This window comes from Colossoma macropomum, unplaced genomic scaffold, assembly GCF_904425465.1.
Source record: "Colossoma macropomum unplaced genomic scaffold, Colossoma_macropomum, whole genome shotgun sequence".
Classification (NCBI taxonomy): domain Eukaryota; kingdom Metazoa; phylum Chordata; class Actinopteri; order Characiformes; family Serrasalmidae; genus Colossoma; species Colossoma macropomum.
The window spans coordinates 13,107,644-13,125,617 of NW_023494788.1; the positions used below are offsets into that span (position 1 = coordinate 13,107,644).

The 17,974-nt window shown below is 40.3% G+C and overlaps 1 protein-coding gene across 1 annotated transcript in view; it reads right to left on the reverse strand.

The window, feature by feature from the left end:
• Nucleotides 1-1,374: 1,374 nt before the first annotated feature.
• fat2 (FAT atypical cadherin 2) overlaps nucleotides 1,375-17,974 on the reverse strand; it is a 54,326-nt gene continuing 37,726 nt past the window's right edge. The window contains 8 exon segments of the mRNA XM_036568521.1: nucleotides 1,375-4,889; nucleotides 6,296-6,482; nucleotides 6,484-6,826; nucleotides 8,409-8,562; nucleotides 9,771-10,209; nucleotides 13,993-14,147; nucleotides 15,104-15,423; nucleotides 17,066-17,541. Of these exon segments, the coding sequence (XP_036424414.1) occupies nucleotides 4,417-4,889; nucleotides 6,296-6,482; nucleotides 6,484-6,826; nucleotides 8,409-8,562; nucleotides 9,771-10,209; nucleotides 13,993-14,147; nucleotides 15,104-15,423; nucleotides 17,066-17,541 (2,547 nt within the window). The 3' untranslated portion in view covers nucleotides 1,375-4,416.

Below are 17,974 nucleotides of genomic sequence, written 5' to 3' on the forward strand. Positions count from 1 at the left end.
TGTAGGAGTTAATATTACACTGCAGATTTTACTCTGAACAGTGTTTACTTAGTTTAACTGAGAGCAGAATTAATTTGATGGTTGATTTCATGATTTTTATGTATATGCAACTCATATGCAGTTATGAAATTATCTGCTGATGATGCACTGAGACCAATGTTTGTATGGACCACAGCCAGCGTGAATGAAAAGAAGCTCATGTGGTAATGAATTCCGCCCCAATCCAGTAATCATACTTACGGCCTACTGAGCTTTCCTGATAAAGATAAATTTCAGTGTTTGAAAGAAGTCATAAATAAAGATGCAACATTAAAATATTAAATGGACAGCTAATAGCTCTCTTGAGCACACGAAATCAAGGGGGATATCTTTTCCACACGGTTTGGAATTTTTATAACATCTATGACATTATCCGTTGGTGATGTATTCATCTCAATGAAAGTCAGCTTACTGCTCACAGCGGTTAGAGGAATACATGCATAGACCTTCAGAGCTAAACATGTTTTTAATTACACTATGTCCAAAAGCATCCAGACACCTGACCTCACTAATGCTTCTGTGGCTGAATGCAATTAAATTCCCCACAGCTGTTTTAACATCTAGTGTAAAGCCTTTCCAAAAGAGTAGAGGCTGTTACTGCAGCAAAGCAGGGAACAAACTCCCTATTAATACCCCTGATTTCAGAAGAAATGTTGGATGAGGAGGTGTCTACAAACTTTTGCAGCTGAACTAGAGAAGCTCAGGAGAATTTTAAGTCATAATAAATGCAGCTTCAGCGATAAGATATGACCTATTTGTGCTTAGAGTTGCACAAATCACCCCAGATAACTCAGGATCTTCAGAAGTACAATCTGAATATCTGGAATTCCTGATACCATCACAGTGTACATCTGGCAGAACTGTGTGAATGTGAAAAAACTGCTGAGTCGCGAAGACGCCTTGAACTCTAGCCTCTCCCAAATGGTGCTGACTCAGCTCTCCCAGTGTTCCACTGTCCTGATTTATGACTCCATTCTATTATGTCCAGCCATTAATGTAATACCTTTGATTTTCCAGCAGTGGAAAAGTAGATGCGCCATGTGGCACCTAATGAAAAAGCTCACAGCTGAAGACATCTGAGCACAGAACTAAGAAATGCTACCAATCGACCAGAGCTCAGCCACGTTACCATTTCTGAAATGGAATGCAAATTAAATAAAAATATAATTATAATGCTACATGAGCTGTTGCACTCTCAGCTGGAACTGAATGATGCAAAGAAGTGATGGGGCATGTAATGCAACTGTTTTAAAGAGAGGAAAAGGAATCAAGCTCAGCCAAAACAGTTACAGAGATAAATGTTTGCACACTAAAGAACAATGATACAACACTGAGTCAGTGAAACATTTATTAACCACATATTTTTATTTATATAGTACTATTTCATAATATTTCAGATAATGATGAAATCTAAAAGCAAAGGATTCTCTCACAGAGGAACAGATTTAAAACATGGGATTTGTCCCACATTGAATTTTGAAAATACAAAACAAAACAAATAAAAAAAAAACAAAACAAAGATACATTCTTTCTTGAACTCACTGGACCACTGTACATACATCGAGAGTTCATGTGGCCAACCTAAATGACAGACATGAGACAAGCTGTAAATCATCTCCAGAAATACTTCAAACAGCTGCCATACGCAACAAGACGAACAGTTCATTTTTTTTGCTTCAAACACTAAGCACTATCCACATCAATGACATAGCCATGGGTCAATAAGAGAGAGAGGCAGTACATGCACTCGGTTCAATGGCTCAGCCCTGAGCATGTACCCGTGTGTACAGCTTTAATAAGAATTCCCATACGTCCTCATGTCCTCATCGCAAACTCTAAAGCCAGCGATCATGCCGTCCAGCATCTGAACTGCGTTCCTATTGATCGCCTTTCAAGTGTAAACAAGCCAATAAGGATAGGACCACAAACACGTAGTGTGGGTAGAACTGGCAAACACCGTTTTAAGAATGTAAGAGTACAAAGAAGTTAATAACAAGGTCTATGATACATTTCTACATTTCCAAAATGCATTTGTAGAGTTGATGTTTACTTGTTTGTTTTGAGGCAAACTGTACCCATTACAGTTTGCATATAAATTTTGTATTGCTTTATTCTAATTTGATTACTTTTGATAATCAAACTTTTTACACACCTACTATATTAGGAAAATAAAAACAGTGCATGAGTTCACATTCCAAAAATACTGCATCTAATTACTATTCACAAAGCACTGCAACCCAAACATCATACATGCTTGTGAAAATATATCTGTTTAGTCTGGAATCTATTCTTGATATATAGTATATTTCTACTAACAATACATGGAAATAGCAAAGGACCAGCCTTAGCTTCACTCTACATAAATTTAATTTATTTCTCTCAATTCCAAATTTTGCAGTGGCCAGTTTCCAATATCGGTTTCTCAGTTTCCACCAATATGGCGAATGAAAGGTAACACACACCTCCTCTGACATATATGAAGATAAACATTGCATTATTTCAATCCACTAGCCAAACAGCATTGCCAAAGTGCTTTAACACGCTCAGAGGAGAACACTAACTGCCTGACCAAGAAAATAACTGAATGACTGATGTATCTCTTTAGGAACATGGAAGAGTCCTACAATCAATCAAGCTTGCATTCTCATCTTAAGGAACCCCCATTATGGACGGCATGTAGTACAGCTGGTACCAGCTGTTGGGCTCATCTCTGCAAACCACATTTCTATGAAAACCTTGTATCTATGAAGTGTTACGTTTATAGGAGAAGGAAAAATATTCGTAACTTTAATGCAGGTTATTTTGGACCTGTTCTGTTAGTCCAATCATCATGAAATGTTCACACACGGAAAAAATAATATAGAATGGAGAAAAAAAATGCATTCACAACTGATTTTGATATGTCAGTGATAATAAACTACTTTTCAATTTATAGTTTAAACAGTGCTTTCCTTTCCATTTCTTAACATCTATTAAAATTTTACTCATCAGCTTGTTGCAGTAAGCACATATGGGACATGAAAAAACGCAGAAAAACAAGTTTTGGCTTCATTTTTCTCAACACAGTGGTTCCAATTTGATATCAGGCATGTGGCACACCAAATATATCATTTTCAAAATCTGCATATAAAAAGGGTATACTTCTCTGCTGTTTACTAGGGGAAACTAAAATGACAACACACAGGAGCACAATCCGCGGCTGGAAACCCAGAAGATGTCACAAACCACATTTCAGACTTCTTTAGAAAGTCATGCAACAAATACTACAGTTCAGCACACGAAAAAGAATTGTAAACAGTAAGCACAATGAAACGCTTCCGAGCGATGGAAACTGTGCAGCTGTGCTCAGGAGCCATCTTCTCAAACAGCAGGCAGAAGAACATTATTTACCACACATTCTCATCCGTTTCTCTATGCGAGGGACAGCGGGTCGCATTTGAGGCATGTGTCTTTGCACCGCCCTGAAAATAAAAAGTAATACTGTTCGATGCAGGGAGCTCTTGTGCCTCAGTGACTCTGCCATCAAGCTCCCTGAAATTCACCAGTCACATTCTTCTCTTTCCCCCTTAAACTCTAAGGACCCATCAGGGGTCCAGATTTCCATTTCTCACTCATATCTTAGATATCAGTGTCTTAGTGGCTACTGAATCATTCAATGTACTTACTGGCAAGGCCGTATTAAGGCAGTCTAGGGCTTTGGGGTGACATGCACCAACACATTCATCACAAATGAGAAATGCTGAATAGACCACTTAACACTGACATACACCAGAATAAAAAACAGCTTAAATTAGCCCCACCAACGGACGGTCTCTCTCCACTAGCACTGATTACATGCACAGGTTAGTAAGTAAGGGGGGGGTATTTTTTTATTTTTATTGTTCTAATTTTGATCTGTGAAGTCATCCAGTTCAGGGTACTCAGTGACTATTGCAGGTCCACCTTCCTTTTGATCTGACTGGTGAGCACAGGAAAAATGGCTGTGAAGTAGGCTACTTGACAGCTTCAACTTGAAATTTTCTCAACTCAGTGTGCCCAGAGTGCTCCACACAAAAGATACCCGCACCCAGCGCATCCGTCTGGTGTGCAAAATGTGTCTCTCCCTTTGAAAAAAGAGAAAAAAAGACTTGGTGTACAAAAACACATCCAGTGTGAACACCCACCAAAATGAACAAAGCGTAACGCTGACTAATGGTAACTACTTATGTCAGTAATTGTACGCAGAGGTCCCTAAAGATCCCTAAAGCCCATTAGGTTAATACGGCCTTGGATAAGAAGCCGTAAATGTAATAACTGACTAATAATTCTGGAGTTTAAGGGGTTCAGCCTCTTCATGAGTATATTGAGCATGCTTCTGCCACATCTCCCAACATTATGCTAGAACATGACCTCCTCGCAGCTGCCATAGTCACTCTCCATCATGTCCGAGTCTGCGCGGCTGCGGGGTCGCCTGGAAGGTGATGTGTGGCTAGAGGAGCCGCAGTCTGCGTATGAAGGCTGTGCCACGCTCAGGCGCACACTGAGCCGTTTGTAGCCAGCCGATACGTTGTCCATGCTGCGTGTGTGATGAGTGGGGTAGTAGCTGATAGCTGTGTACTCGTTTGGACACTGTGAGCTGGGCAGAGGCAGGCCGTCTGGCCCCAAGAAGTCATCCAGGTTCTGGTTACTGTAACACGGTGGAAGCGGTGCGCGCCGGTCATTGCGATCCAGAGGGAATGGGAAGCCCCCGAATCGAGAGTTTCGCCGAGAGTCTGTGGACGACATGGTGGGGTATGTGCTCTCTACAATGTCGAACTGTGGGAACTCCTGCACGTTTGGGCGCCCAAAATAGTCCGGATCAGCGGGGTACACTGCAAACAGAAAGGAGAGGATGTTAAATTCATGCACTAATTTATAATACATCTGTCAGAAGTTTTAGAACCCCTTGCCTTCTTTGTAATGTTTGATTTCCACTCAATCAAGTGACAGTTCAGCCAAAATTCAAATTTACACAATTTCCCCCCACACACTAAATGCAATCTATCAGCGAAGATATGTTTGGTGTCTGAAGATTGCTTCTTTACTTTTGCACTGCAGTTATAAGCCTAATGCAGCAAATTAATAATGGAAGGTTATAACCACCAGCTTTAGCCTTGTACAAACTGCATGCCTTAATCATCACACACTTGCCTCTAACCACATCGAGGTAAGTAATCTCAAATGGGTTTTCTGGCTTCATGCTAACTATTATCACTGTTTTAGCTATACAATGCCATTTTTAGAGAACAGTATGTCATATAGTGTCAGAAATCACATAAGTAAGTCTATTTCAGACTTTACACTCTGACATGCATGAAACAAGTTGTGACTGTCTGCAAAGGTTTTGTTAACATAAAAGAGCTTGGGATATATTTTTCAACACTCAGCTTCATACTTTCCTTGATTTTTAAATAATGATTATCAGTTTTCTTTTCCTGTAAACTGTAAATAAATTAATGACTGCATTTCCATCAAGACGTACATACATGGATGAAGGATTTGATAATTTTATGTATTATTATATTATTCATATTGTATTATTTAATTGTCTGATACTAATTTTTAGGTGCTAAAAATTCAGATAAATGATAATGTCAGTTGATATGCATTTAGTTTACATTACATTTTATTTTATACTCTAGAGGTTTTAATTAAACATTTGCTTTAGTGACTGACATGATTGTCAGTTCTCAACTGTCACATTTCTTAAAATAGCACAAACAGAGATTTCAATAATATAAATATTGTAACACAATTCTTTGTTGTTGGTTGTGGCTTCTGTTACTTACTTCCTATTTTTCTCTTTATAAAATGTTTTTTGTGTGTTATAACTTTTATTCCTATGCTAAAGCTTGGGTTTGGATACATTTATCAGATTTTTTTATTTTGATTGTGTTCAGATTCTCCAGTCTAGCTGTCATACAGTTAAGCAAGGGGCGACTCACACTGTGGGCCCCACAGTGTCTTCTGTGATAAAACTGGGGGTGCTCAACACAGATATATCAGTCAGGCTCTAGTGGTAAAAATACTCTGGTAATGAAAACACATATCAACAGACCTTGAAGCTGTGATGTGTAAGCATGTTAGATATGGCAGTGAGTACATTTTGATAAAAGGTGCTCAGTCCTGCTGGTTATGGAAGAACAAAGAAGGATTTTTTTGCAATCTCCTCAAGTTATCCATCCTTCAACCTGCCCATCCTCTGTCTAAATTTAAAAATAACAACTCATAGACTCACCTTCATAACTCGCCTCCCAGTTGTTTTTCACGATGGAGTCGTTATCGGAACTGGAGGAGGGGGGAGGTGGGAGGTTAGGGGCCACGCTGCACACCACAGGGCCCTGAGCCTTCTGGGTCCGCGAGCTCGACTGAGCCAGCTCCCTCTGGTCGCGTGGCTTCAGGGAGCGGAAGGGGCTGTGGTCCAGGGTTGTTCCCTGTGCCAATCAGGGTGCTCATCTCCATTGGTGGTGTGTCCCCTCCGTCACGCATCATGCTCTTGGTCAGGCCTGTCGGAAAGTAGCCGTTGGAGTCCTGCACACAGCCAGACTTGTGCTTCTTGTGGCTGATGTAACGTTTCCGAATGCACACAAAAGCCGCAACCAGAAACAGTAGCCCCATCACACCTGCACAGATCTCAGCAATCTCTATATATCCAATGACTCCTGATACCTGAGGTAACGGGTCACAATGGATGGAGCCCTCTGCCATTTTACAGCCAAAACCACTGGGGCAGGGGTTTGGAGAACAAGCGTCAATCAAAGTCTGACATCTGCACAGAGGAAAAACGAAAGAAAAAGAATGAGGCTTTTGGTGTGCCGTTTTAACCCTTTATGCTTCTTTGCTTGTCCACACTGAATCTTTGATATATCATGATATTACATTTTTGTTATAACGTCGTGAGACATTTTTAACATATACAATATGCACCACAGTATTTTATTTTTCTGAGTTAGAATGGACAAAATGCACCAGTTAAAGAATGCTGCCATACATAATGTTGCCACTACAAATATTATTTTAACTTTCAACATTTGCAAAAATTTAGAAGGAAAGGAACAAATAGTTAAAATGACAAAAAAAAATACACTTGTTACTATCCAGTTACTGTACAGTTACCTGGTGTTTATAGGCTCTATAACTGGTTTCAATTTGTCTTTTAATGATACATTCAGCATGTGCAGTGGTTCAGTGTTCCAAAAACACTGATAATACACTCAGAAAAGTCACATAATTTATCACAATAATTGCAACATATCAAATTGCCCACCCCTATTCCATATCCTAAGGCTTATTATTCATTTGTTACATGGAAAAAAATGTAAAATAATTGAAGTTTAGGGGATTTTTTTGAGACCTCTCTGGTGAAAATGTGTAACTGCCCGCAACGTGTGGAAGAGTTTGTAACGTCAGTTGTGCTTCAGACCCATCCCTGTGTGGATGAATCTGATGATTGTGAGCACACTGAAGAGTATTTATTTATAAGTTATGAGAGTGAAGAACGGCAGTCTGGAACCACAGATTTGTAACAGTGCAGGGAATTTTTTAATTTTTGTAGATGAGGATAAATGAATTTATATTGGCCCACATTTCCAGATGTTTTTGAGCAGAGGCAGTCAGCCGAGAATAGCAAGCCCCAACAAACACCCTGTGAAGTAAGTGAGATAACAGTTTCTGTGTGCTATTACTGAGAGGTACTAAATTCATTACGTACATGCTGTGTGCATTAGATATGTAAAATAATAATTGATCTGCAAGGGGTTATTACATTTGAATGTTAGTATTATTTCCATGTTCAGTGATACAGTCCATACATTAGTGTTCAAAAGCCTGTGAGAAATGTTTGAATGAAGGAGAACGGGAATATACCAGTGAGTTTCCTTTTATGTGGCAGCTGCATATGCCACTATGCATTCTAATTTTCCATCATCCTCAATATGAACTGACATGCTGGTAAACAGTACAGCGTGGCAGTTGGGGGTACTCTGAAAGATGATGTTCTTTAGTTTATCTCTGTGGGAAATTAGAGTCAGAAATTTTCAAAGCTTGAGCCAATTAGCCAATGAAAGAGGTCAGACAGGGGTTGAATTGTAAGGCACTATTCCATTAATTCAAAGGCACAGAAATAAATCTAACAAATGCTATAGTGTGCACGCACACACACACACACACACACACAATCTACATATACTGCCTGGATTTTGCATTTATGAGGGAAAAGAAGAAAAGCACATGAAGGCATGGTGCTAATTCTCATGCAAACTGTGCTGACTCCACAGTGGCCTTGCCAAGAACATGACTGAGATAAGGTATGTGTGATCACACTGAGCCGTGCTACAGTATGTGGTTCTTACCTGTTTCCAGCAGTTTGTTCAGGGCAGTAGCACATGTAGCCTTGGAGCTTTGGCACGCACAGGCTGCCGGGCGAGCATGGCTGAGACGCGCAGGGGTTGTTATCCAGCTCACAGCGCGCACCAAAGAAGCGCAGTGGGCAGCTGCAGCTCAACTCTGGAGAGCAAAATTCAGAAAACATCGTGTCTTAACTTCAGAAAGAGAAGCTGTCATCCTGGCGCTGGCACATCCACAGAGATCCACACAGAGTTATTTGAATGGAGATCAAAGACCAGGACGAAAATCACTGAGCCTGACGTACTCACACATCTTTTGAAAAGGAAATACATTTGGGGTTATTATCTCCCCAGCTTCATTTCCATAATTGTGTTGCAGTGAACAGTGCTTCTGCATACAAATACACATATAGAAATTTCAGCTTAAGGTCACAGTTATGAGAGCGATCTGAGAAATGCAGCTCATATAAACCTGAGAAAATTGACTAACGTTTAAACACAACATCAAGTGGTCAAATTGGTTAATTTTGTTCCCACTCTTGGCAGCATGCACACAAAGAAGCTACTTATATCCAGCACTGAAGGATCTTCATCTCTTTTCTAAGGGCAATATCATAAAAGAAAGCTGCATTAAAAAATCAGTTACTTGTAGTTTTAAAAGGCCCATATCTTACATGTTCTACATTTTATTTTTTCTCACTGAAGTTCACTTAACATTTTTATCACTTAGAATTAAACAGGCTGCTTTTGTTACAGTGCGTCAAGATAGACATATGTAAATGATCGCTGTTCTGAGTGGCTCCTCTGTAATGTACCTCTTTCAAAAAGCCTTTCAGGCTGAAACATTCCTTATAACTGCAACATGAATGGCTAGGCTAAAGTGCTGCAGGCTGAATAGGTGGATAAAATGTAGATGTACTTAATTTTTGTGATATCACAAAAAAATCATTTTAAAACTGGCTGTTTATGCTGCTTAGTTCTCTTATATGGTCTGTATCACTCTGGGGTGAATGGTACATACTGAAACTTGTTTTAGGGAGCAAATGTTTTTGAAACAATCTCTTTATATGGGCCCTCTAAATGCTTATTATACACGCCTGAAAATTTCTGGCAACTTATATGTATAAACCCACATTGTAATTAGTTTTGTGCTGTGTTTAAGTATTTCAGGTATTGGATTAATATTGTCATATGACCATACAAGGGCATGTAAGAACAAAAAGCTCACTTTATTGCAGATATTCTGTTACTAATTAGTACTTTACATAATGCTATGGCAATGCAAAATGCTAAAGAGGGTTAAGAGGGCACATCTGCATTATCCCTATTTTAATGCATGCTCATTAATGCATGCAGTTGAATCCTCACCTCCGTTAAAGTTTTCTTCACATGTCCCTCCATTCTCACAAGGGTTACTGGTGCAGCCGTCCACTCTGCAGCATTGGTACACGCCAAAGAGTCGGTTTCTTTGCGAACCCAGGCGTGTCAGCCCCTCCTCTCTCCTCAAAGACCGGCCGTTAAACTCCACATTGTCCAGACAGCCTTTGAAGCCTGGTGCATGGGCCTCTGCACTGGGGTTGGGGCTGGCAAGCAGCAGGGCCCCACGGGTCTGAGTAAGTCTGCAAGGCTCCGGCAGGACCACCGAATTAGAGTGGGTGCCATCCACAGTCAACCTGAGCACGGTTCCATTGACCTCCAGAGAGACATGATGCCAATGTCCATCAGCCACTCGGTGGCCCCTCACGTGTAGGCTTCCAGGGAGAACGTTTCCACAGCCGTAACGGAACAGGACCTCCCGCTCAACCACCTGATCACAAGGAGCCATGTTAAAAAGCAGTCCATGCAGGTAATGATGGGCTAGAATAACAAATTTCATTATAGAAAAATTATTTGTTACCATTTTCCACATTTTAGAATGACAGTAAAGACATCAAAACTATGAAATAACACATATGGAAGGACGCAGTGACCAAAGACGTGTTAAACAAGCAAAACATTCTTATAGTTTGGATTCTTCAAAGTAGCTCCTTGATATCTTAGCACTCTCTCAACCAGCATCATGAGGTTCTACCTGAGATGCTTTTCCAACAAGTTTGAAGAAGCTCTACAGATACAAAATACATTCAAATCTGGCATGTCCAAATGTTTGGCTGGTACTGTATATCTCTTTTAAAGACTATTTTATTGGGAACACTGAGATTCTGATCATTACATAATGATCAGTTACATTAACTTAATTCAACCACTTTTCGCTACTCTTATTCTCCTAACATATGTAAAACAAAGTGGCTCGGACAAAGAACATAGCAATAACATGCCCTTTGCGTTCCGTCAACATTACGTTATAAATTAAATATTTAGAAAATTGATTTTTGACATTTATGAATCGATTCAGAATCGTATACGTCTGCATCGCGATGCATCTAAGAATCTATTTTTTCCCCCACCCCTTTTGAATAGCCAGGAAAGTTTTGGTATTTGAAGTTTGCTTATTTATTTTTTCCCTATTAGCTATGAGGCTAACGCAGTTAACAGGTAATGGAACCCATTCCACTTAGTATCATGCAAATTTCATGCCTAAATCATCACCCGTGTCTGGTTTTAAGTTATTTCAGATAGACTTGTGGTTTCTGACAATGACACAAAAATCCAGGCTTCAAGATGGCTGCTGTTACTGTTTTAAGCTATGTGACACACTTTTCTCTCTTTTTTCAGTTGTATGCAAAAGTTTGCTGATTTTGTAATCAATAAAAATAAGTGAACACATCCTCTACATAGAACACACTTATGCACATTTTAATGCACAATTACTGTTTATTTGCTATGTAACATATGGGGAAAAAAAACATAAAATTCGGCCTGTGCAAAAGTTTTGGCACATTTATTTATTGCATGCCTTATTTTTCTAATACGTTAAACTCAGCAAATAAATAAAACTTGTGTAATAAATTTGCCAAGAATGCCATATTTAGGTTTGTTCCCTTTACAGGATGTGTTAACTTATTTTAATCAACAAAACATCTCTTTTGACTGGGAGTGTTTCAATGTTTGCATACAACTGTAGATAAAGGTATGATTCAGTGTCAGAAAACTCATACTTTTGGTGTAAGGGTAAACCTATGTAAGTTTGACATTCTTGCTGAGCTATTCCCTTAATGAGGCCTAATTTTGTTTAGCTGTAGGCTAAATGTAAATGTAAGATTTGTGAAAGAGCAGGCCTGCTTAATTGCCCAGTTTAATCATGCAGAATTAATGAATCAATATATAGTTTGCTTCAACCTGCCTCATACTACGTGGTTTTGAGTGGCTTTGTGGCTTTTCAGTGATTGTGAATGGAGTGAAAGCACCACAGCACAGCTGTGTTTTTTGCACAGTGTGAAGTGCGCACTCTCTCTGAGTCTAGAAGTGCTTTGAGTGACGCGCGGGTAGTTCAGGAAGACAGAGGTCCCTGGAGCCGAAGAGGAGGCAGCTTGCTTTCAACCGCGATGGGGCTCCGGGATGCAAGGTCATGCTCAAATCAGGAGCATTAGCATGCACATGGACATTTTTTTGCCTCCTCAGCGCAGCACCGATAAATAATGAAATCACTTCGGCCTTTCATATTTTTTCATATTTTCTCATAGGTTTCCTTCCATGCATTAGCTCTTCTCTGACTTTCATTAAAAATGCACGGCTTTGCGTACACGCCTTAAATTTGCAAGCATCATGCTAATTTCCAAGAGCATGTATTATTAATCATGATCATCTTCACACTGGCCACTTAATTGCTGTGGTGGAGTCTTCAGAGAGTTTTGTGGTGTGTGAAGTGCATGCAGCCTCTGATGTATCAGGACAGCCCATGGGCTTTGCTCATTTTCTTTCATTGGTCTGGGGCCGCTGTTTTATTTTCAGTGAGCTGCTGCGCTGGCCTGAGTGTGCTGTGCTGAGGGTGGTGAGCCTTGCGCTAATGGAAGAGGTGTTTTACCCTAGAGGGGAGGAGAGAGTGTATGGGGCGAGGGGCGTTTGATCAGACTTTTAAGCTCTTTGACGAGTCTGACAGGTAGAAAGGCTGTTTTGGTTTTTGATGTGTCCACATCAAAAACCAAAACCGCTGGACCACAGAGTAATTGCGGCTAGGCTACAAATTAGCCCTGGGGCTAAAGCTAACACCTTACAAGCTGAGACAGAGAAGGGGCTGCAAATACAAATTCCCCTAAAATCATTTAATTGTACAGCAGTTCAGTGAACTGAAGGTGTCCGTGATTAGAGAAAATATAACCCGATTCCACCTTACTGTTGAGATCAAAGCAGTGGATTATCTCCCATTTCAGCACAGGCTGTGTCTCTGTTGATGTTTGGCTGCTGCAGGAATTAAAATCGCCTGCCTTTACATATTCTTAATTTAAGGCCCAGAGTAAGGAGGAGCAAACTAGAAATGTACAGATTAGGTGCACTTTGAAAGGGAAATAAACATGATTATCACAACTACTGCTTCCTATTCTGACTTCTTGGATCATTTAAGGGTATCTGTGTATCGGATCAGGAATCTTGTTCCCTTTAATAATGTTAGATTGTAGCTGTCAGTTTTCATAAATGTTACAGCAGCTTAACTGACAAGTCACCTTTTCTTCCCTCTGTCTTGTCAGAGGTGGTCTTATTCAAAACGACCCAATTTCCATTTGAAAGGTAATTACTCAAGTGGTGTGAGTATAGAAAAGAAGAATTAACTGAGGGATAGGTCATTCTAATTCCTGGAGGTTTCCAAGCAATGCACTGCTTGCTCTTTCAACCTGGAATATTGATTAGGTCTGTGAGATGATAATAATTTCCTAAGGTGCAGTGGAGCATCACCACCACTCTGGAGAAACACAAACTGTGCCATGTATCTTGTCACCACATGCGTGGGAGAATTCTTGGATGACCACGTTTAATGATTCTTTTTGAAGCCTTTCTCTGACAATAATACAGACTAGCACTGCCAGGATTTAGGACCCTGAGGCAAATCTCGGAAATACAGAGATGACACTTTTGATGTCTCCAACCTTTTAAACTGAATATTCGAATATGATGTATAAATGAAGACCCTGCGGGAGACGTCACATGACTTTAAATAGTAGGTTGTGGTTTTAATAAGTAGTACCATGGATATTCTGTATCTTTATCCTTCCTGCCACAAACAGTTGTGGGAATCTTTCTTTTCATAAAGTCTCTTGTGTGGCATCTCCTATGTGTAATTCAAGCTCTAAACATTTTGAGGCCCACTAGATAAATCTACTTAAGATAGAGCAAGCATGCCCTCATTACCCGCCTTTGAAAGTATAGAAGCAGAGGGTTCGTCATAACATTGCTTCTGAGAAAAAATAAAAAACAGATTGATTTACTGATTATACTATCAAAGGCACTCTAATCAACATTAGAATGTTCTTTGAGATTCACATGACTGATCTAGTCATTCAGAGAGAGTGAAGATGGAAGACAAACCTGAAAAATACACTGAGATTTTATGTGATTAGCTTGCCTTGATGTCAGTTAATATTTATTTCTTCCAATCTACTTCTCTTTTAGCCTTATGATGTACACATTCTTTGCTGTTGATTGTGAGCTGTAATACCTGTAATGTTCCCCAGTCAGAGGTGTTAGCAGTCATCACTGTGCCTTCAGCATCAGATGTCTTAATTCGTAGGGACAGATGGAAGTTCTGTTTTTCCTCCTCCACCCGATAAAGGTACTTCAGATAACCATGTCCATCAAATCTCACGGCAGACTCTAAAATACAGAGAGTGTAAACTGTTAGTGCAATCCAAAAGTGCTGCATTTTGACAACTACCTGTGATTAGCAGAAGCCAATCAATGCCTTGCAGTTACTTTCTGATGTCACTGCCAAAACAAACCGTTGGCTATTATACTGAGTACATACACTAAGCACAAATAACACCTGACTATTACATCAAGAACATAAAATACAGTGAAAACAATCCATATCACTGGTTCTTAATCTGGTCTTAGAGTACTGCATCTTTCTGCGCTGCAAATTTTGTGTTCTGCATGTTCTGACACACCATGAACATGATTTATTCATGCAATTTACTCAGACATCAATACATTTATTTGAACATGTGTAACTTTTTATTTGCCCTCTGTTCTTCACATGACGAATCATTGTCTCAACTAGCAACCTGTACTACATGGTAAACGTCAAAAGGATTAGTTTATCTGCTTCTTTATCTGCTTGCATCTCCAAAAGCAAATCAAATTGGTTTGCAGACATTAGAGAGATGTGTAAAAGCTCTTTATAAAGCTGAACTCTCCACACTCTTTTTCAAAATAAGATGTAGCCCACCCAGTATTGTTTTTGCAAGGAGAAAAAGACATCTTTGTCACTTAAAAGATATTTTCAGACTTTAGATCAAGAAAAAAAGAAAAGCTAAGGGCTGGTTTCTTGGCTCATCTCAGTTTTGAACCTTGGTGCAAGGCAGGTGTACCTGAGAGTCTCCACTGATCTATACTGATTATCTGTACTATATATTCTTAGACCACATATTCTCAGAACACTTAAATTTTCTTTGACCCAAGAATGTTAGAATTCCTTGTTTTCTTTACTGATACCAGAACAGTCAAAACAGAGATGTGATCAAATGATGTACGATAATGACACTAACGGTCTTTGGATATCTGCTAATCCTCGTCGGAATGTGGCCAGTGTTTAAGAGGCAGGCGCCTACCGTTACAGGAGCAGACACTCTCCCATTTGTGGCGGGGCGTGATGAAGCTGGTCCGCGCTGTGCTGTAGTGGCTCACTCTCTCTTCATTCATCAGCACAGAGCTCCTGCAGCTTCGCTCGGGGCAATCATCGCCCACACAGCCGTCCGACCTCACTCTGAGAACCCTCAGGCCCAGGGTGTCCCCAACTGTGGTCAGCGCTACATCCAATCGCTGAGCACCCACGGGTCGGGCTGAGCCGTCCTGAGCCCGACGCACTAACAGCACCTGCAGGTTGACGGAGTCGGGATCCTGCTGCAGGCTGGCGATATGCAGCTCCTGCCTGTGGACAGGGACACAAAATAATTTAATTTTTTACCAGCATCGATATTTTTAAACTGACACTTTTTAAATTTTATATTGTCAATAGCTTTACTGCAGCTGAACTGGAAACTCTTTTATGAAAGGAATGTAAGTGGAAATTCGCTTGACTTAGACATTAAGGCTAGATGACATTTTTGAAATTTTTTTCCCCCCTAATGAGAAACAGAGTATTCTGACACTTTTGTATTTGTTATATATATAAAGTATATTTAAACAAAAAGTAAAAAGAAAAATTAATTAATAGGGAAAAAAACTACTTTAGACACTATATTAAAATATACAAATATGTAAAGGTAAAAAAATTAAGTTCTATATATTAATGCGGTAAGAATAGAAATAAAAACCTTATTGTGCAAACTGCCCCTGATGTCATTGTAAAAGACACTGCCACTGGTTGCAACAATTGCACTCATGGTGAAGGAGCTTCCCAAGGTTCTCAGGGATACATACATACATACATACATACATCATCTAAACCGCTTATCCTTCTGGGTCGCGGTGGGGTGCTGGAGCCTATCCCAGCTGTCATTGGGCGGAAGGCAGGATACACCCTGGACAGGTCGCCAGTCCATCGCAGGGCAGACAGACATAGACACATTCACACTTAGGGGCAATTTAGCATGTCCAATCAACCTGACTGCATGTTTTTGGACTGTGGGAGGAAACCGGAGTACCCGGAGGAAACCCACGCAGACACAGGGAGAACATGCAAACTCCACACAGAAATGACCCTGGTCGCCCAGCCGGGAATCGAACCCAGGCCATTCTTGCTGCGAGGTGACAGCGCTACCCACCGTGCCGCCCCGGTTCTCAGGGATAGCATTATGAAAAACATTTGAAGGGAAAAAGCTCCAGAGTGCTAGAAAAGACCTTAAACATCCCTGATCAGCACAACTGGTCCAATAATACACAAGTGTAATGTTAATCAAAACATAGCTAATTGTCTCTGGACAGGTGCGCCATGCAAAATTTCACAAAGACTCAGACTAATGATAAGGAAGGTAAGTAAAAAGCCAGCAGCCACTCAAAAAGAGTTGCAGGACAACCTGAAAGCAGGAGGAAAAACAGTTGCACAGAAAACAATAAGCAACGAACTGCACTATAATCATCCCTGTTCCTACACCTCATACAAAACTCCTCTGCTAAAAAGGAAGCATGGAGATGCATATATAAAATTTAGATGTTTAGACGAAGCAGAATTGTTTTGGGACAGTGTACTGTGGTGAGACGAAAAAACAACAGAACTCTTTGGCAATGTGAGTATGATCCCAAGAACACCACACCCACAGTGAAAAATGGAGGTGGGTGCATTATGATATAGGGCTGTTTCTCTGCAAATATTACTGGGGCATTACATATTATCAAAGAAAACACGAATGACTTTACGCTTGTAAAGATGAACAAAAACGTATATAATAAGTGCAAAGTCAAAGGACATTATATGTGTAAATTTGAAGTGGATATGTGCCCTGGAAGTATGTTATGTTTCCCCTTACTATTCTCTTATTCAATTCATTTCTTTTTCTGCTTAATTGTCATAAGATTTATGGTTATTGAGGTATTTTGGAAAAATACATTTTTCCCATATTGCCCAACTGCACCTGGGGATGTTGAGCTCAGCGCCCAGGCTGCGCTGAAGGCTTCTCCAATGGTCTGCCACAAACTCCTCAGCGGACACACCAGCCAGCTGCAGGGTGAAACCCTGGTCCAAGGCCTGCTGGGAGGCGGCCCACACATGCACCCGCACACCTGCAAACACACTGAACTTGCCATCAGACACGCTCACGTTGAGGGAATACAGGCCGGCCCGCAGTGCCTCCTCTGCCACAATCTTCCCATCTACAGGGTCCACAGAGAACAGTCCTTCATGTGTGGATTCCATCCTGTAAGACAGGACGTCCTGGGGGTCCTGGTCAGAGGCATGGAGCTTGCCGATGACTCGCCTGGGGAAAGTTTCCTCAGTGGTCGTTATGAAGACCTCCAGTGGTGCCACAGTGGGAGGGTACTTGCTTTCCTCAGTGACATTGATTTTGACCACACATATAGATGACAGTGGGGGGTGGCCGCTGTCAGTGACCTGTTAGGGTAACATTCATATTATAAATGAAATACATTGAAGTTGATTTAAGCTATTATAATAATGGTCCTTTTTTCCATCTCCTTTGTGAAGTTAATTTCCAACCAGAAGAATAATTTGAAGAATATTCAATATTTTGAAGAATAAGTTTATATTATACACATCATTCAAAGGGTCTTTCCTTCTTAAAGGAATAGTATAAATGTGACCAGCCAAGACATATTTGGTCCAAAATTTGCTTCTTTAGTTTTGCACTGAGTCACGAGACTAAGTTTCCATACTAATTAACAATGTGCAAATTGCATGTTCGGACAAAATTCAGTCTTCAGGATTTCCGTTACTGCTGTTTTTAGCTATACAAGATACTTTTGTTCATTATTTAACATGGTGTAGTTTGAGGTAAAGAGGCAAGATGCAAACAAAAGAAGCCAAC